Source organism: Corvus hawaiiensis, chromosome 7 (genome assembly GCF_020740725.1).
Source record: "Corvus hawaiiensis isolate bCorHaw1 chromosome 7, bCorHaw1.pri.cur, whole genome shotgun sequence".
NCBI lineage: Eukaryota > Metazoa > Chordata > Aves > Passeriformes > Corvidae > Corvus > Corvus hawaiiensis.
In genome coordinates, this window is record NC_063219.1 from 23,657,225 (window position 1) to 23,675,382 (window position 18,158).

An 18,158-nucleotide genomic window follows, 5' to 3' on the forward strand; every position below is an offset into this window, starting at 1 on the left:
AACTGGATGAGGTTCCATGCATTAGAAAGAAACTAATTAAGCAAATTAACAAGAACTTTTTCAATACATTTTGCAACATGAAACTTCAGCAATGCAACATGAAGCCTCATGAAACCTCTATAATACACCAGCAATCCCCATCTTCTGTCAAAGGTCCACTAGGAGGTCCAGCTGCAATTCACTGGGGTGGATCAGTTGGATCCCACCTTGGAACTGGGAGATGTGTCCAAGTGCTTTCACAGGTGCTGGAGAGAAACTGCAACTGCATCACCAATGCTTCATGGGAATACTGAGAGGTAAAAAAAGAGTCCCTCTACTTTTTTTCCTCCTTGTTATAGAAGCCCCAAAATAAGACATTTTGGAAGCCAGTACAAATCATAGCAGCAATTCAGATATTGTGTTTCAAAAGTATGACCTGAAAAATCTCTACACTCTGTAAAGGATCTGAATTATGAAATGCAGATACTAATTGCCTAGAATCTTACGTATATCATATTAGTCTATTCATGTTATAGTGAGCCAGAAGATGTTCTCAAGCCATAGATGGACCTTTGAGAGTGCCCTCCTATTTTAGCCTATGTTCATCTTTAACATGGAGAAAAGTAAATGAGAGAAATTTTTTTTTGTCTCCTCCAAAAGAAAACCAGTAACAGAAAGTATCCCATTAGAGGGATCACAAGGAAAATACAGTTTGAGAACAGACTCAGCATTGCTGAAGGGAATGAAAGCTAAAAGGTACCTAGAGGAATAAACAACTTTAAGCATTTGACTAACCAAATGCACAGCAGACTCTGCCACCGGCATCTCGCCTGCGTAGGTCTCTCTCTCCAGGTTCTGCCCTTTTGTTCCATGCCCTAAGCAAAGCAGATGAACTTCACACAAAATTCATACAAACATTATTTAAATTAGCTTTTTAGGTCGTTTTAGTTAAATAGTCTATTTTAATCTTTGTTTACAGCTAGATTTTTAGATATTTGCCACAAAAAAAGAGATCTATTCTCATTCATTAGTATAACACTGCAGGTACTCTGAAGAGGAAAACAAGATGTATTAGATCTGGTGGCTGTATAGGCACCAACATATTGATCTGTGTCAATTTTGCATTACTTTGTCAGAAAAATACAGCATTTAAATGCTAGTTAGGTTTCTGTTTGTTTGTTTTGCTTCTGTGGGTCTTTTAATCAGGTAAGTTTCCCAAGAGTCTAACTCAGTGAAAACACTACACCAAACCTAGTTACACATCTTTTTTGACATCTCAGTAGGAACTTCAATGTATTTTCGACATTTGAATTTCTTTGAAATTTTGTGTACATATCCTTTAAATTTCAAAAGTTAGATCCCATCTTCTCTGGTATATCCACGTACTATATGGAAGAAAGGCTTTCTTGCTTTTTCTTCTCCCAGCTGGGCTCTCAACTTTGAATGAATCCTGAACTGACCCACCCATCTGCTCTATCACACATCTGCAAGTAACACAGACTTGGTTTAACCGGCTGAAAATGCCGACAGCTGAAGCAGCACAACACCCAGTGATTAGGATCCTGAGTCTCTAAGTTAATTTCAGGTTGCTGCCACTGTTGCTCTCAGCTGACAGGATTCAAACACCAGTTTTGTACAGAACCATATACACAATCATGCCGAGCTATAATCTGCTCATGTTGGTGGGGCACAATGGACAAAGAGAGAACCAAAGAAATGGACAAAAACAGAAAACAAAAAGAAAAGGATGAAGATGTTTGCATATGAAAACAAGATGCTAATATATGTTTGTGTAGACTGTAAAACTACTACAGAAATACTCCAGAGAGAGAGAAATCCTATTTTTAGCTTTTAATATTAATCTTAGGCAACTTCATTGGTTTCAGTTGTATTACAATGCACTGCACCGTCCTAAATAAAATTTGTCAAGTCTTACAGTTTCATTAAACAAAAAATATACAAAATAGACAAAAAAACCTTCTGTATCTGGTCATTTCTTTATTATAGGTCAGATGCAAACCTAGAGACTGAGATCAAAATACTGGTAAAATATTTGAGATTTTAAGCCCAAACTTCCAAACCTGAAAATTAACCTTTAAAATAGAATTCAAGCTTTATTTCTCAGCAAAACACAATCCAAAACTGAAAACGTAATTCCTTAATCCTGACACAGAAAATATTTTATTAGATTTTCTTATGAATGTTTCAACACAGCATCTAGTTTTATCCTGTCCTGCCAGGAAAACGTTTCATGAACATCACCTTACTACAGATATGAGCATTCCGCTTTTATTCTAGCATCTCTGAACACTGTTTTAAATAATTTAAGTATTCTTACATCATTTTCAATTTTTTAATATTTGCAGTGGTGTAAATTAGAAACCTGGTTTTGCATCTATTCTGATCCATCTGAAGATATATTTTTGCATGCAGTGTTACTGTCAAAATGATACATAAAGCTATTGCTGATTTTCCAACATATTAAGTGTTTATGCATCTGAACAACAGATCTTTCTAAGAGCATGCATGACTATATTGCTTGATATTACAGACCAGGATGCTCTTACGTGAAACTGCAGAGTAACAGAAGACCAACATTTAGCCGTTTCAGTATCCAAATACTGAAGCACCAAAATTAGTGGGGATCTTCGAAACTAACAAATTTCCTAACTCCCAGAAACTCTACAAGATTGGTTTCACATCACAAGAGCCGTGTGCTGTCACCATGCATGCAATGCCCTCTCCTCTCCTCACTTGCCAAGCAAAGCTCACAACGAAGACACGAGGGAAGTGCAGAGAGCAGCAGAGACAAGCCAGACACCATCTAGGGCCCATCAGCTGAATTACACACAGCTGGCCCCAGCAAAATCCAGGGACATAGTCTGACATTAATACAATTAAAGTGAAAGCTCTTGGCATCCATCATCAGCTCCTTCAACAACTCTTCCTGGCTCAGTGGCAGCCTTGTGCCCTCCTCTGAAGCTCAAAACTGAATCTGTAAAAGAATAAACAACTATTCGCCCACTGTAAAAAGCAAGTATTTTATTTATTATACAAAGCAAGTCCTGTCAGAGGTGAAACCTACAAATTGCTGGGCAGCACACTCACAATGATCACAGAACCTTCTTGAAAGCAACCTGGATTTTTCAAAGATCAGATCTGTGATAACAACCAGAGCTATGGCTTTAACAAAACTCCCAAAATTCAGCAAAGGGAGGTGCTTTGGGGAAGGACAACGGGTTCACAAACCCATGAAGACATACACACATAGATGTCTCATTTGCTTGTATAAAAATGAGAATGCACATGTAGAGCAGACCAGTGTTCCTCTCCCTTTGCTACTGAATTGAGCAAGAACACAGTCTGACTGACCTCTCCCAGGTCACTGCTGGTCACTACTAAAACATTTGACAGGTTCTGCATTTTCCTATGTTTGGGACCTCTCAATCAGGAACATCTTTCTCCTGAAATACACAATCAAATAAAAAAATGTAACTGATCAGAAATAAAATTAACTCTTTGACACAAGAAAGTAAAGACTGATTTTGGATCACCTGCTGTTTTTAAACTATCTCATTTACAGGTAAATGAGTCAGTGGTAAGACCAAAGAGAATTATTTCCTTTTAGACAGAACCATCTGAGAGATAACCCATCCCTGCAAAGCTAACAAAGACAAACCCTATTTAATAGACCCCAGGAAGGAAAACAAAAGCAGAACCACAGAAATCTTTGAAATCCAGTATCTTGCCTCAGGTTACCCCACTATTTGGCTCTTATCGTACAAAGGAAAAAAGGGAACTAGTACATGGTCTTTCCTCTGGTATTCAGTCCCTCATTCTGGTGATCAGCAGTTTAAAGTTTTCCTAAGCTGGTGATTGCATCTGTTGAATTAGGATCATTGTACTCAATTACCTAATTCCTTTTTAACCTATTTACATGCATGGCCTCCAAAATATCCTTCATCACTGTAATGTCTGCACTTGAATTCTATACTTTGTCAAAAAAGTTTCTCACATTTTTAACTTAGTAAATCAGTAACATTTATCAATTACTATTTCTGCTATCATGAAGTAGTTTGGGTTTATTCTGTATTCACTTTTTATTCTTTATTTTTCACAGTATCACATCCTCTGTCTCCTGAATTGCCTCACTTCCAGAACAACTCCTAATCTACAGAGCTTCAATTTGAACAGAATTTATTTCCCCATTAGTCAAGAAATCCTGATTGATCCAGACTTTACAGTCCTGAAATGGAAAGCCCAGGGAAAGCCCAGTCTCAGGTTGCCAGCCCTCAGGGCTATCATCAATGACCTTATCTGAGACCATGCCAGATGGTGACTGTCACTACCCCATGAAAGCTGTGGACAGGTCAGATAGCATCTAGTGTTCTCCTTTTTTTTTTTTTTTTAAGAAATAAAAAAAACAGTGTGCAGAAGGCTCTCTGATACATCTTTTTATATTGAGTTCTCAGCAGCAGCCACTTAACTCTGAGACCAGCACCTGTGTGCAGCACAAGAAACAGAAGAGCAGGAAGAAATGCCTGAGTAGAGCACACAGCACTGGAAAGAGGCACATGAGAACAATGAGCATCCTAGACAATACAGAAAATCACTCCAGCAAGTTTGTTACAGACAACGGATATTGACAGCCTAAAAATCAAGATATTGCCTCAAAAAATGATACAGAAAGAAGCACACATAGGATGATTTTTGCCTTCTGGATCATCAAGACTGACATTTTCACATTCTCCATGACAGCCAAAATCTTGCCTATTTTTTTTTTTAAACTTTCAAATAAATAACTAGAGTATTGGTGTTTTCTTGGTGTTGAAGCTACAAGATTGCAAGACTATAGCAGAAACAAAAAAGTTAACAATAATGATTTGATACTGAATTTTCTTTATAGTTTCTTGGTCTTAGCATTATATTCACACTTGGATCACTTATGTAATTTAGCAGTCCCAAATAGTAGGAACTTTTTTATCACCGTATTCCTATCCCTACCAATCAGGATACCTAAAATGAAAAAATGAAACACTTGAAACTTTGTAAAGGAATCATGCTGCTGACAGTGGATTGAGACATTTTCCCATTCCAAGTAAAGGAAAAAGACATATTTTTTTCTTTTTTTTCCTTTTTTTTTAAATTCTACAACCACTTCTAACACTTGTTGGAAGCTGCTTTAAGGCTTAAAATATTGTAATAAATCTCAATGTGATTTCAGTGCCTTGAAGAAGTTTGGTCAATAGGAAATGTTGAGCACTTGCCAACTTAGAACAAATTCTGGGTTTAGATAATTCCTTGATTCTATGTGAGGTACTGGAGCAGGTTGCCCAGAGCAGCTGTGGATGCCCCAGTTCATGGCAGTGTTCAAGGCCAAGCTGGGTGGGGCTCTGAGCAATCTGATCTAGTGGAAGGTGTCCCTGCCCATGGCAGGGGGTTGGAATGAGATGATCTTTAAGGTCCCTTCCAATCCAAACCATTCTATGGTTCTGTGAAATGGAGTACGACAAGTACTAAACCACAGTATTAGGAAAAATTGCTTAGCCTTGTATTTCTTGAAAGCTGAAACCATTCAATCAAATTGCTTATTTGTCACCAGGAAGAAATTTTAAAAAGGATTCCCATTAGAATTAAATGTATTTTCATATCTGCATATACAGACACAGAAAATGCATCCTTTCTAAATATACAAGAAAAGCCTGCTGGAGAAATATCAAATGTTAGTAGGAAAATAATCAGTTCATTAAGGACTGTTTAAAAAAAGGCAAACTAAAGAAGAAGTAAATAACTCGTAACAACTATAAATTGGTATTATTTTCCTATATAAAATGTATCAGTAGAAGAAATAGACCCATTCTTAGAAATGAGTTTTAAAAACTGTACTATAACTGAAAAGCATTAAAAATATGATATTACAGTTTGCAGATACCATCTATCGATTCTTTTTTTTTTGCTCAAGACAATTTTGTCAGACTTATTTTAATGACTTTTTTACTTTTTAATAAATATGCATAATGGAAGCACTATATAAACAATTATTTCTGCAATCACTGTGAAATGAAAAATTTAAGACTCAAAGGTGAAAGTATAGCAGATAGAATAAAAGTCTCTGGGTTATAGTATTTGAACAAGATAAATCATAATCCTCTAGAAATTTTTTTCATATCATAAAAATGCACTTGCCCTAATCCATAAAATTTGCTATTTGTTGTGCATGCAAATTAGAAGTTTCTTATTCTAAAAAAAAAAGTACAAATGGAGAGGTATTTTTAATTCTGTCCATTCACAATTTAGAACTATTATTATTAGAACTCTTAGAGCAAGCACTTTATGTGATTACAGTCATAATGGTTATGCTATAATAGCTCAGTAATTTCCACGAGCAGTCGGGAGAGTAACAAACTTAGAGAAAATAAGTAGATTTTTGTATTGCCAGAGATGTATTTGTTTGCAATCATGCTACTAAACAGACTTGTTGCTCATCTGTGTACTGTCCTAGCCCCTGAATAGGCCAGTCACGGACCAGGACCAGTGAGTGACAGACCCTGCATCCACTCAGAAAGAAACCGCACTCTTCATCCCAAAAAGTTCACACAATTTTTTTCCTAAACAAATAGACATAAAATACAACCACCTAAAGTTTTTGCAGCATCTTATCCATGCTTTAATATTCTTTATTCTTACTCTGTTTATTCCTGTGGGATGCCAAGCACAAAGCAGATTAGCCCAATCTTCTCAAGGGTAAAACTACCTTGCATTTATGCAAGGTCAGCACAGACAACTAAGGGACTTAAAGAGAAGGCTCTGGTTCTGTCTACCTTGCAGCAGGTTTTTTTGTAAAGCCATCCTTTTTTATGCAATACAAGGGAGAAGACAGACACAAACAAATAAACATGAAACAGTTAATAACTTTTGATGAGTGTCACAGTTAGCAATTTTAGTAGTTTAAGAGTGACCAAGAATTGGTTTTGCAGAGATACCTATTTCTAATATTGCCATTGAAACACTACTCAGATTTTGTACATGATGAGCTTGTCTTAATGCCAGACCACTTTTGGAATCATAAGTTCTACAGTTTTAGATTTTTAAAAAAATTATTTCAGAGCAAGAACAATATTTTCCCAGCACTTTCTCAGATCCTACATTGGATGCATCATCAAAACCTACATTCTCTGTGTTGAACTACCCAAGACATATAAGTCATATGAATGTGTAACAGACTGGATTGTGTAAGTCTGAATCACTCACAGAAGAATAAACAAAAAAATTTAGTCAGGTTTTACACATTTGCACGTTCACATGTTTTGGTAATAACTTTGATTAGATGCCTTCAATATTTCCATCTTTTTCTTCAAAAGACTCTTTTATGAAGTTCTATTTGTTCTCTCCAGCTTAACATTTTTCATAGACATACATATATTAACAAGTTTCACATTTATGGAGAAATTTGGGGGGAGGAGGCAGGGTAAGATAGCTTTGGGATTTGGTGTTGTTTGGGTGAAATGTACTGGGGTTTGCAAGCTCTAACCCTCCTACCATGTACAATCCCACCATATCTGCTAATGGAACACAGATTCTGTGGCAGAAGCTAGTCCAAGGCAAACCCCTCATCATGGGTACAGGGGAGATACCAGCTCTCAAAAACATCTCTTGTCCTCCATAAGCTGGCTTCTCAGCAGCACTCCTTGGTAATGCATGCGCATTCCTCAGCAGCTTGATATTTTTCAAGGCAAAAAGGGCTTTGCTGCTTCTGTTGTTTTTGCCCAAATTTGGCCAGCACTGGACAGAGAATTAGGGGAAACAAATCCTAGTTCACAAGTACTCAGTGGAGAGTTACTTGTTTCTTTTCAGTTGGCCTTCACTCCAGAGGCAACTGCAGTTGTGTTGCTCTGGGCAATATTGACTAACATTCAGAAACCTCTCATCTACCTGGGGTTATGGGTGGGCAAATAGAAAAAAATGTTTATGTATTTGCTGGCCAAAGTAAATCAATTCAGATACAGCACACACAAAGCCCTGAACTTTTAGGTAAGACAAAGTGAAATGAACACAATCAAACTACACAAACTATAGATCACTGCATTTCATCCTCTCTAAAGCTGAATGTGGCTTTTTCTTTAAAAGATCCTTTAAAAGTCTTCTTCTGCCTACATTGTTTTAGACAAAATCATGCGAGTTACATGAGTTTTCACAGCTGACTCCACAGCAGGGTTTTTCTCAATCCATTCCCCTAGAAGATGAGGACTGGGGGTGGGGGGTTATTCCAAAAGCAAGAGGCACATTTGATGTTGATGGGGAAATCCAGACAGATCACTACAGAAAAAAATCCTTTTTCTGACATTCGTGAGGATAAGCATGAAGGCTTCTGCACTGCTCAATTCTATTTTTGAGAGCATATTCACCTAATCTGAAATCATTCAGATGCTTCTCCCAAAAAAAGACGTGATATTCACCTGTTTTTAGAATTTTCATGAGAAGATTCTCAGATGAGTATGAAACACAGCTTTATGAGTGCTTTAGCAGCTCATTGCTACATTTAGTTTCAAAAGCTATTAAAAGGTTGCAACAAAAATAAGTGGACATAGTTAAGTATTTCACTATAGCACAGTCATAAAGAGGAAGAACATAATAAAGTAAAGCTTTCTAAAACACAATTAGTCAGTCAAGTCTTATGTTTGAGCATTTCTATCTTCTCTTCAAATAAAGGGAAAGGATAACACTAATTCAAGGAGATGGATAATATGGGTTACAATCCAAGTTATGAAATTTACCCAAAAAAAGTAAAGTGTGTTGAAATCTCAGCATAGAGCAGACTTGCAGACACTGCATGAAGATTTGTCTTGGTGATGATACCTTGGAAACATACACAAGTCTCAAATGAAGTAGCAATAGTCTCAAAAGAACTGGAAACCAAGTTGTTTCTGAGGAACAGCATTGAGATGGCTGGCAGCAACTGCTGCACAGACTTGGGGATGAGGGGGCAGAAGGGAACTAATTTTATTCCATAAATTCTTTTAAAATACCAATACATATAATATCTCTTCTGCTGGCATGATAATGTACTGTTCTGGGACACTCTGGTTCTATTTTGGTAACTACTTAAATAGGTCACAAAAATGATTAAAAGAAATGCTTAAAGCATTTTTAGGAAAATGGATACAGGTTATCCACATTTTCATGAATTTAAAGGTAGGCGAATGCCCACTATTCCACAGGCAACAGGAAATTCTAATTTTTGTTACATTCCTCATACTATAGAGTATAGCAGGAGAATATATCTTCTTCCTTATGAATTCTTAGATCATAAACTTGACATTTTTTCAATTTTGCATCTATATACTTGAGGGCTGGTTGTGCAATCTCATTTCTGCATTCTTAGTAGATGATAACAAACTTTATCCATTACCCACTTGGACAGAACAAGTGAGAAATTTTTTATTAATAAGGACTATAGTGGTTCAACCACTCCTGTGTGGTTATTTAGCAGCCCTTGGGAACAGTGCACCTATAAGCTCAACCCTGAGTCCCAAGGTAAAGAACAAATCTCCAGAGCAGTAAGTGGCTAACACATGCCATTCCAATTCTCATCATTACCATCACTTAGCTGCAGTTCAAATAAAAAGTATCAACTTCCTACATTTAGCAGAACATATAATTTACTTATTTAACTAAAAGACCAAGGTTCAATTTTGTTTTACGGTTGTTGTAGCAGCTTTGTCTTATGAGATTGGCAGACCACCTAAATAAAAAAGAATGAGAATGACGTCTTCAATTCTACTGAGTCGGGCCTTGAAAAAAGATGCACATTTCTAGATCTGCCAGTAGACTTCGCTGATCATCACACAGGATTTCTGGCAACTTACTTGAGCAGATTTGAGACATCGTTATCCTGCTTAATTCCAAATAAAAAGCTTTCATACCTTCCTGTATGTTTTCAGTATACATTTCCAAATTAAAAAAAATAAAAATTCGTATCTTACTTTGGGAGGAAATTTAACAAAGTGACTGACTGGGTTGATGTTTGGCTCCAAAGATACAGATAAACAGATGGATAGATGGATGGGTGTTGAAACCAAAATCCTCTTTCTAGAGATACACTCTAGCACAAATTTATCAATTGCATCATTGGTCCAACGAGATCTAGGAGATCTTATACTGGAATTACATTTTTTTTCTGCTTCACTTTATGACATAAATATAGCTTTAAAGAATTACATAGATTCACCTTCGTATTCAGAAGCTTGATGTTTCAGTCCACTAAAAAAACACAAAATTGAAAATTTTACTGACCCTTATAAACACTAAGCACATCAATATGATGCATCCCTTTTTCATTTCTAATTTGCATTCTACAACCATAAATCTAACTATTCAGACTTACCAGTGGCATTTTCCTAAACCCCAAAATTAAAATGCTTAAGAGGAAAAACAATCCTGAAGTTTTTATTCCCCTGTGTATGCTATTCTTTGATTTTATAGAGAAAAAAACATGAAGATGACCAGTCAGTACCATTGAAAAAAAACCTAAAGCACTTAAAATTTACACACAGTCTCCCCTCATTGTGCCTTTACTTCCTATTCATATTCACAACACTATGAACATCCTAGATACCACACAATCACCACAAAGTTTTCAATGGTATTCAGAATTTAAAAGTTTTCAGATTGGACATGAAATCACATTCTTGCTTATGCTCACTTCTAAAGCCCTGTGCACATTCATACCATCTTCTCTCCAAAAAAGACCTGGCATTTTGCTCTTGACTTTAATGACATTTTTTGCCAGACCAATTACAGTTTAAGAATCTATAATATATTCTTGCCAGGCTCTAATAGCGGGGTTGGGTCATTTTTTCCATCTTCACATAGTTTCAGTGACTATGAACGAAACTATGAGAACATCAAGTGCAATTGCTAGGGACTGGTATCGGGAGCTATTCTTCAGAATAGTGGCTTCAGATCAAGGGTATTTTTAATTTATAGCATTTTGACTACTCTTAATAAAAGCCTCCAGAAAAAGGTGCAAAATTATCATCTCTCTCCAAAAAACTACACAAGTGTGCAATATTTTCCTGGCATTTTTGAGTGCAACTGCTACAAAGTAATTGCTCCCAGGGAAACTTGTGCTGAAACTTCTTGGAGCCCCACTGATGGAGACAGAGTCCTATACTCTTTAAAATAAAGTCAAGAGGGTTCCACAAAGGCTTAAAAATCCACATTTTAGCTTGGCACTTTGAAAATATTAGTAAATAATGTTGCATATTATATTTTTGTATGGTTTTAAAACCTGCTTGCAACAAAATTGATGAACAGTGAGCATCTATCATTGCAAGATACTCTGAATATGTTTATAGTACATGTATATGTTTATAGTAAATTCTCTATTTAGGTGGACATAACTGAGGTTATCAACATCTATAATCCATATAAACTACTTCTTTCTCCTCAGTTTGCACTTAATCTGTCATCCATCTATAACATACTTGTGTCAAAAAGACAAAAGTGAGGTCCTTTCACAGAATGATAGGACTGGAAGAGATCTTGTGAGGTCTTCTAGTCCATTACTCAGCTCTAAAGCAGCAATAATTGTCTCACCTATTCCTACAGATGGGTAATAGATTCCACAAACATACCAGACAATTTGTTCCATTACTACATTACTCTCAGCGTTAGACAGCTTTCCTTAACATGCTTTTAATATTGTCCCATAACCTTTCCCTTGTTTCCTATTCAGTACAGATACAAGAAACTGACTCTTTTTGTAGCAGTTTTACACATCAAATGTGTGTCTCCAGGCTAACAAATCCCAGTTTCTTCAAATGTTCTTTCATACTTTTAGGCCCATGCTCATTTTTGTTTTCCTTGAATTGTTCTACAATTGCTAATCTTTTCTCAGACCACACATATAGTACTGCACTAATCAACTGATACCTTACAAATGCCAAATACTAGCTCATGTAACTTGCAGACTTCATTTCTCCTAAAAATGTTACTGCGCCAGTTTTTTTGCAGCAAGTTCCTGGTCTGTCTGATTAAAATGAGATCTTGCAAATCTTGACCTTATCTTGCACATCTCCACTGAATTTCAATATTTATTTATAAACTTTGCAATGTCTTGTAAATACCTAATTAAACAAAGTGGAAAGGATCTATGTAAGAAAAGAGGTAAATCAGCAAAGACACAGAAGACTCAGGATTCAAGGTACTATTTTGTGCCTGCTGTACAAGGAGGCAAAAGCCCTGGTTTTTCTGCTTCTGTCCCTACACTTCTTTGCCCATGAAATTCAGTCAGCTCCCTTTTGCCTTTCACACCAGTCAGCCATAATGCCCTCAATTCTCCAAGTTTGCACAAAACTCCTCATTTACCCTCATTTCACTCTGCAACTTCTTTTTTTCCCCAAGACATTAATTCTATTTCTAGCAATAGCCGGTATCATCTATTCCAACCTTCACCTTGCCTATCCTAATAAACAACCTTATAGAACAAGGGTGGATTTCAATTATCTTTAAATATGCTATGCTTATTTTTCATTTCATGAGAAGAACTTTTAAACTGCACCAACGCTGAAAACCGCGTGAACATATCTGACGCTCCATCAATTTGTATGGCATCGAAATGGCATTATTATTGCAAAAGGAGTCACATGGATATGATTCCTTACTAGTTTGGGTTTTTTACAAAGCAGACCTGAACATATGAAAGGAACGTGCAATGCCTATGGTTTTCTCTTCTCATATCAGACACACAACTAATTGTCTAAGATGCTTCACAGGGGATTAAGTATTCCCTCACCTGCTTAAACCCTCTCATCCATTGAAACTGTAAACATTACTTATTTAAGAAGCATTAAAAGATGTCAGTGGAAGCATTTTGTTTTAGAATTCATCCTAAATTTTTTCCAAATGAAAAAGTAGAGAGAAGATACAACTATTAGCAGAAGAAATTGAAAGCATATATTTAACAAGCGGGATTTGTGGGAAGAAATCAAACAAGACATAGATGCATTGAAGTGGGATGATTTCCACACAGTAGTCATACTTTTTTTTATTTCTGTGCAAATGTCTCAGGCTGTCAATTATTCTTAAACAGAAACACCAGAGCACACCATATGATCCAGATGTATCTTTTTTTAACTGTGACACTAGAAAAGATAAGGAGAAGTTGGGGGACTTTAACAAATATCTGATTGTGACTGATACTTCACTTCCTTCTAGCATTTGCTGGGAAAAGTTGGGGGTTTTTTCTTTTCATTTAGAACTTGGAATCAGGCAGTAAAAAAGAAAATACCAAGAGCAGAAATGCAATCCTAAATTTATACTTACAATTAAGTTTTAGGATTTTCTTTTCAATGGTGCCATTATCTCGGCACTCTTGTCTTGAAAATGTAATATGGCCTCTATACTTTTCCAAAAGTATCACAGCATTCCTGTAGTCTCCATAAACTTGCCTTAAGTGTTGCTATAATGCTGGAGAAGTGAACTGGGAATGAGTACTGTTATACAAACCATGGGGTAAGGCTCTGACACCCCTTCTCACAATGAGCAATACATTTAATCTGCAAGTCTCATCCGAGGTCCCACTCAGCATTAACAAAAGCAAAAGAATTTGGCCTGTTAGTGTGAGCATCTTCCCACACTCACCTGCTACGTTAAAAATAGTTACTTCCCAAGATCTTGCTATACCATTCTCCCACATATGGAGTCCTAAGTAGCAATAGCTGCGTGCCATTTGCCACAGCAACAAGAGTGCTCTTGATACAAACACTGTCTTACCTAGAGCATACATATCATAACTACAGTGCATGCATATGCAGTATCCACATATAGCTCAGCAATGTCATGCTTTAAGGCCTTGTATCTACCAGATTTGAACAATAAATTAAAAAAAAATACAACAAGGATTTAAGAGTGAATGAGGAGGGCGAGAGAACACGAACTTAGGAAGGAAAAGTCAGTTTCACTTTCCATACATGGGTTTTACTGCTACCTTCAGAAAACACAGGAAAACAACATGCCAAACATAAACATAGTTAGCAAAAATATCTGTACTTTGTCTATACATCCTCCTTACAGCCGAAATAATCAAACATCTACCAAATAACAACCCTATTGTAAAAGCCAATTTTGACTTGCATATGAGAGATCCAGAATGTACAGGAACAAACATGAACAACTTGTGCTATGAATAAATTGCCAATAAAGTCAAAATAAAGCAACAATTTTCAAAATAATTTACATGCAGTCAGGTATACATGTACACAAACAAACTGGCAATACTTAGTTCTTTGCTAAGAAACCAACAGAAGATCTTTGTAAAGGTCTGCAGATTGTTTCCCCTGTTCTGTAAACAAATGATGACTCCTCAGAAATCTTTCAATTACTCACAACTGTTTTAAAGCATTCTGAATAATCAGTGAAAAAAATATATACTTGATGACTGATAAATAAATCACTAGATGATTCTGAAAGCATACAAGAAACTGCATTTTGTTACCATATTAGTATAGGTACTGAACAATACAAATTAAGACTGTATTTGCATTTCCAAAAGTGGGTTCAACAATTTGTTTCCAGGTGAACAATTTCCTTTTTCATTTATTTACACAATATTGTACTCATAGTAAATTAGCAATAGATTTCTAATAATTTGAACCAGAAGTTGTCCACACTGCAGAAAAAAAAACATTAGCACAACTACTAACAAGACTGTTGTCTCTGTATAAGACCTGTTTTCAAAAAAAATGACAGGAAACTGCCAGGGAAATTGTTTAATTCCTCAGAACCACAGGCAATAATGTATTGTCTTAGTTTTCAAATCGCTAGAAATTGGAGTTTTCAATTAAAAGCTTGCATAATAAATCAGTAACACATGACTAACACTAGATTAAAAGTAGATTCCGCTTTGTACAGACTGTGGGATTTTGGTGGAAAATTTTATTGAGGCTTTACAATCTCTGAGCACCATTAGAAGATAAAATTAATTAAGGACTACACTCGCATCTTCTTACTAGAAATAACAATAAAACATATAGTGGGTTACAGTTTCACAAAAAAAGAAAATATTAACTCTGTTGCACATACCAAAGCCCCCAGACTAACCCCTGAAGGAAACAAGCTCTGCTAGAAGCCTTTTCCTTCATACCCAGAACCCACTGAACTGGGACAACACTTGGGAACAGACTGTATTCATTTGTTCTGTTTGTTTCCAGTCAAGATGAGGATTGATCCCCAGAACAGAAATCCTCTAAAGGTATGTCACAACACTACCTCCCAGACTAACAGACCTTAGCACCAATTAGTTAGCACCTATTCCTGCTTCCTAAACTCTACCCTGACTCCAGGTACAAGAACCCCAGCACGCAAAAGTCTGCCTTACCACAATGCAGTGCCCTGGACATGAGCTAGGCTGAGACTGCCACAGCACATACAAATGCTTTATTGCCTGACCACAGAGAAAACATCACCAGAACCCAGAAATCCTGAAGGAGCTGTGCCTTTGCCATCGTTGCAGCAGGAAAGCAATGTTGCATTGTTGAGCTGCACAGGGCTCATACATAGAGTAGAGAAGTCTCCCTTCCCCACTTGAAGCAAACACAACTGAACTAGTTAGCTATAGTAAATGGAGGTGGGAACCAGGACACGACCTTAGCAAGCAAAAGCACTGATCTACAGCTCTACAGGCAGGGACCTGCAGCTCTGCAGAGAGGTACTGCACCAGGGCAGTTCCTGAGGGAACAAGGGACAATTGTCCCCTCATCAGCACACAAGAAATACTATCTTCTTTGGTCGTCTCAACCACAGCAGTAGCCTTTTTTTTTTTCCTGGGCACAGCCCCGGAGAAACAAAATTTAAAGCCAGACAGCCCAAGGCAATCCTGCACGTTGTGCCTTCTGAAAGCTGACTCCTCTGACTCCCTGTGCAGTGGCCATCGCACAGAGACAACACAGGCTGACAAAGTGAGACCAGCACACAGGCCAGCAAGGTACGAGCAAGGGGGAGACTGCTGCTGACTGAAGGCTACTGCACTGGTGTGAAACACTGAGGACTGAGCCTTTCATGGAATCACTGTCATGAACTACAGATAGAAACTGGGTTTACACTTATTTGTCTCTCTACAGAAAGGAACTCGACAGCTAGTCTGTCAGTGAAAGCAACAGGACCTTCTACTTCACTGTCAGAAACTAAGACAGCAGCAAGTAATAGGAAGTAGGATTCATAAACAGGATCCAGAAAGCAACAGGAAAAACTGTCCCTGCCACAAGGAGAAAGAAGATGCCAGAGATAGCCTCATACTGTGTAGCAACCTGCCACCTGATTGCAAAATGGACCACGTCAACAGATGATGGGAACAGACCCTATGAAAAACGGGCTTGACACGAGCGCATCTCATCAACCTGCAGCAGCTGAGACTTGTCTCTTTCAAGCTTTGTCAATGTTGTGCAGCTCACTGTGCTAACACACAGCCATTTCAGGAGCAGCAAAGCCTCTACAGACCTATGCAGTGTGTTGACAGGGATGTGTACGCACAGTCAGACACTTGTGTATGTACATGAGAGACTTTTCCCTGCCCCAGACAGATTTTCTGTGCAAGGCAGGAACCACCATTCACAAACAGAATCTCAGTATGAGATCGAGATCGACACCCACACTTAAACCTTCTGTGTGTCTGCAACCCTGTGTCTGGGGGCCTGGCAAGAAAAAGTCCCCCATCAACTGATCTCTTTCCTACTGGCACGGCAAAGGCTGCCCAGCCGCCCCTGTGCAGCCACACGGTGCTCCGAGGAGCGGGTGCACCGCGTCCCCCTCAGACAACAATAACCCCCAGATCACCAGCTCCACGGCTGAGCACAAGAGACTGCGACACGGCAGCACGAAGCACGGCCCGGGATCCGGCGGGAGGCAGACCCTGCGTGTCAGTGCCAGCCCTCAGCAGATTTCTCTGCGGTCTGCAAGCGAGGAGGGCCTGGGACCTCCAGCTGCTGACCCAGCCCCGGCCCCGGAGCGGGATCCCCACGGAGCTGCCCACAGGTGCTCGCTCCCCTGCGCTGCCCCGAGCAGGGGGGCAAGAGAGCCTGAAGAAAGGACATGTCGGAGGCAGGGTGACACGAAGAGAGGGGGTACCGAGGGGAAGGGGATGCCTGAGGCGGGGGAGGGGGGCCGGAAGGCAGGGTGCTTGCATCGGCGGGACACACGTACACACACGCACAAACACACACCGCTCCATCCCCGAGCGTCCTGGCGCCCAGACACTCCCGCCGCCGCAGCATCGCCCGGCACGGGAGCGAGCCAACCTGTTTCCCCACGCACCGAGAAATCGGCTGCGGCGCCCAGCACGGGCAGGCGGGCGGGAAGGCAGCCCCCCGCGCCCCCTCCCCGGCTGCCTCCCCGCGGGGCGCGTCGCACCCCCCCGGCCGGGGCCGCGCTGCGGCAGCCGTACCGTGGGCAGCAGCGGCTCCATCTGCGCCCCTTGGTCCTGAGTCTCCATGCGGCGGCGGCGGCGGGGCTGCGGCGGCGCCCCCTCCCCGCCGCCCGCGGGCCGGGGCGCTCCCCGGGCGCTGCGGGAGCCGCTGGGCTGCGCCGGGCTCGGGGCTCGCTCCGCGCTCCCGGCTCCGCGCTCCCGCCGCGGATCAGGCGGCGCGGAGGCAGGAAGCGCGCGCCAGTCACATGGGCGCGCGCACCGCCGGCCCCGCGCGGGGGGGCAGCCGCCGGAGCCACCTGCGGGATGCGGGATGCGGGATGCGGGATGCGGGCTCTCCCGCCGGGGCCGCAGGGCCGGGCCTGCCTCCCCCCTACACACCGGCACCCCGCGGGTGCTGGAACGGGAGCGGGGAGCGGAGGGGCCGGGCCCCCCTGGCTGCCCGGTGAGACTATCGAAAACATCAGACACGGCTCGAAAGTTTTAGCACTTCACTCCAAGCTTCAGCCGCAGGCTCCCCAGAACTGCTGCTTCAGTGCAGTCTTGGGCCAAGGTTTGATTTAGCCAGCACCAGAAGAGTACCAGAAAACAGTGACCCTTCACTCGGTCCTGCCCGACTTTGACCCTTAGTTACAGAAAGCACCTTCAAAAGAGAGTTCTGTCCCACTCCCTGCTACCATAACCCAAACATCCCCTTCTACCTGCAAATCACAAACCTATCAGAATACCATATTTTTCGGTATAGGGTTAAAAAGAGTCT

At 39.9% G+C, this 18,158-nt stretch overlaps 1 protein-coding gene across 1 annotated transcript in view; it reads right to left on the bottom strand.

Moving 5' to 3' along the window:
• SLC4A10 (solute carrier family 4 member 10) overlaps positions 1 to 17,525 on the bottom strand; it is a 154,676-nt gene extending 137,151 nt beyond the window's left edge. The window contains exon 1 of the mRNA XM_048310260.1: positions 17,420 to 17,525. Coding sequence (XP_048166217.1) covers positions 17,420 to 17,467 — 48 coding nt within the window. The 5' untranslated portion in view covers positions 17,468 to 17,525. The remainder of the gene's footprint in view (positions 1 to 17,419) is intronic.
• Positions 17,526 to 18,158: the final 633 nt, after the last annotated feature.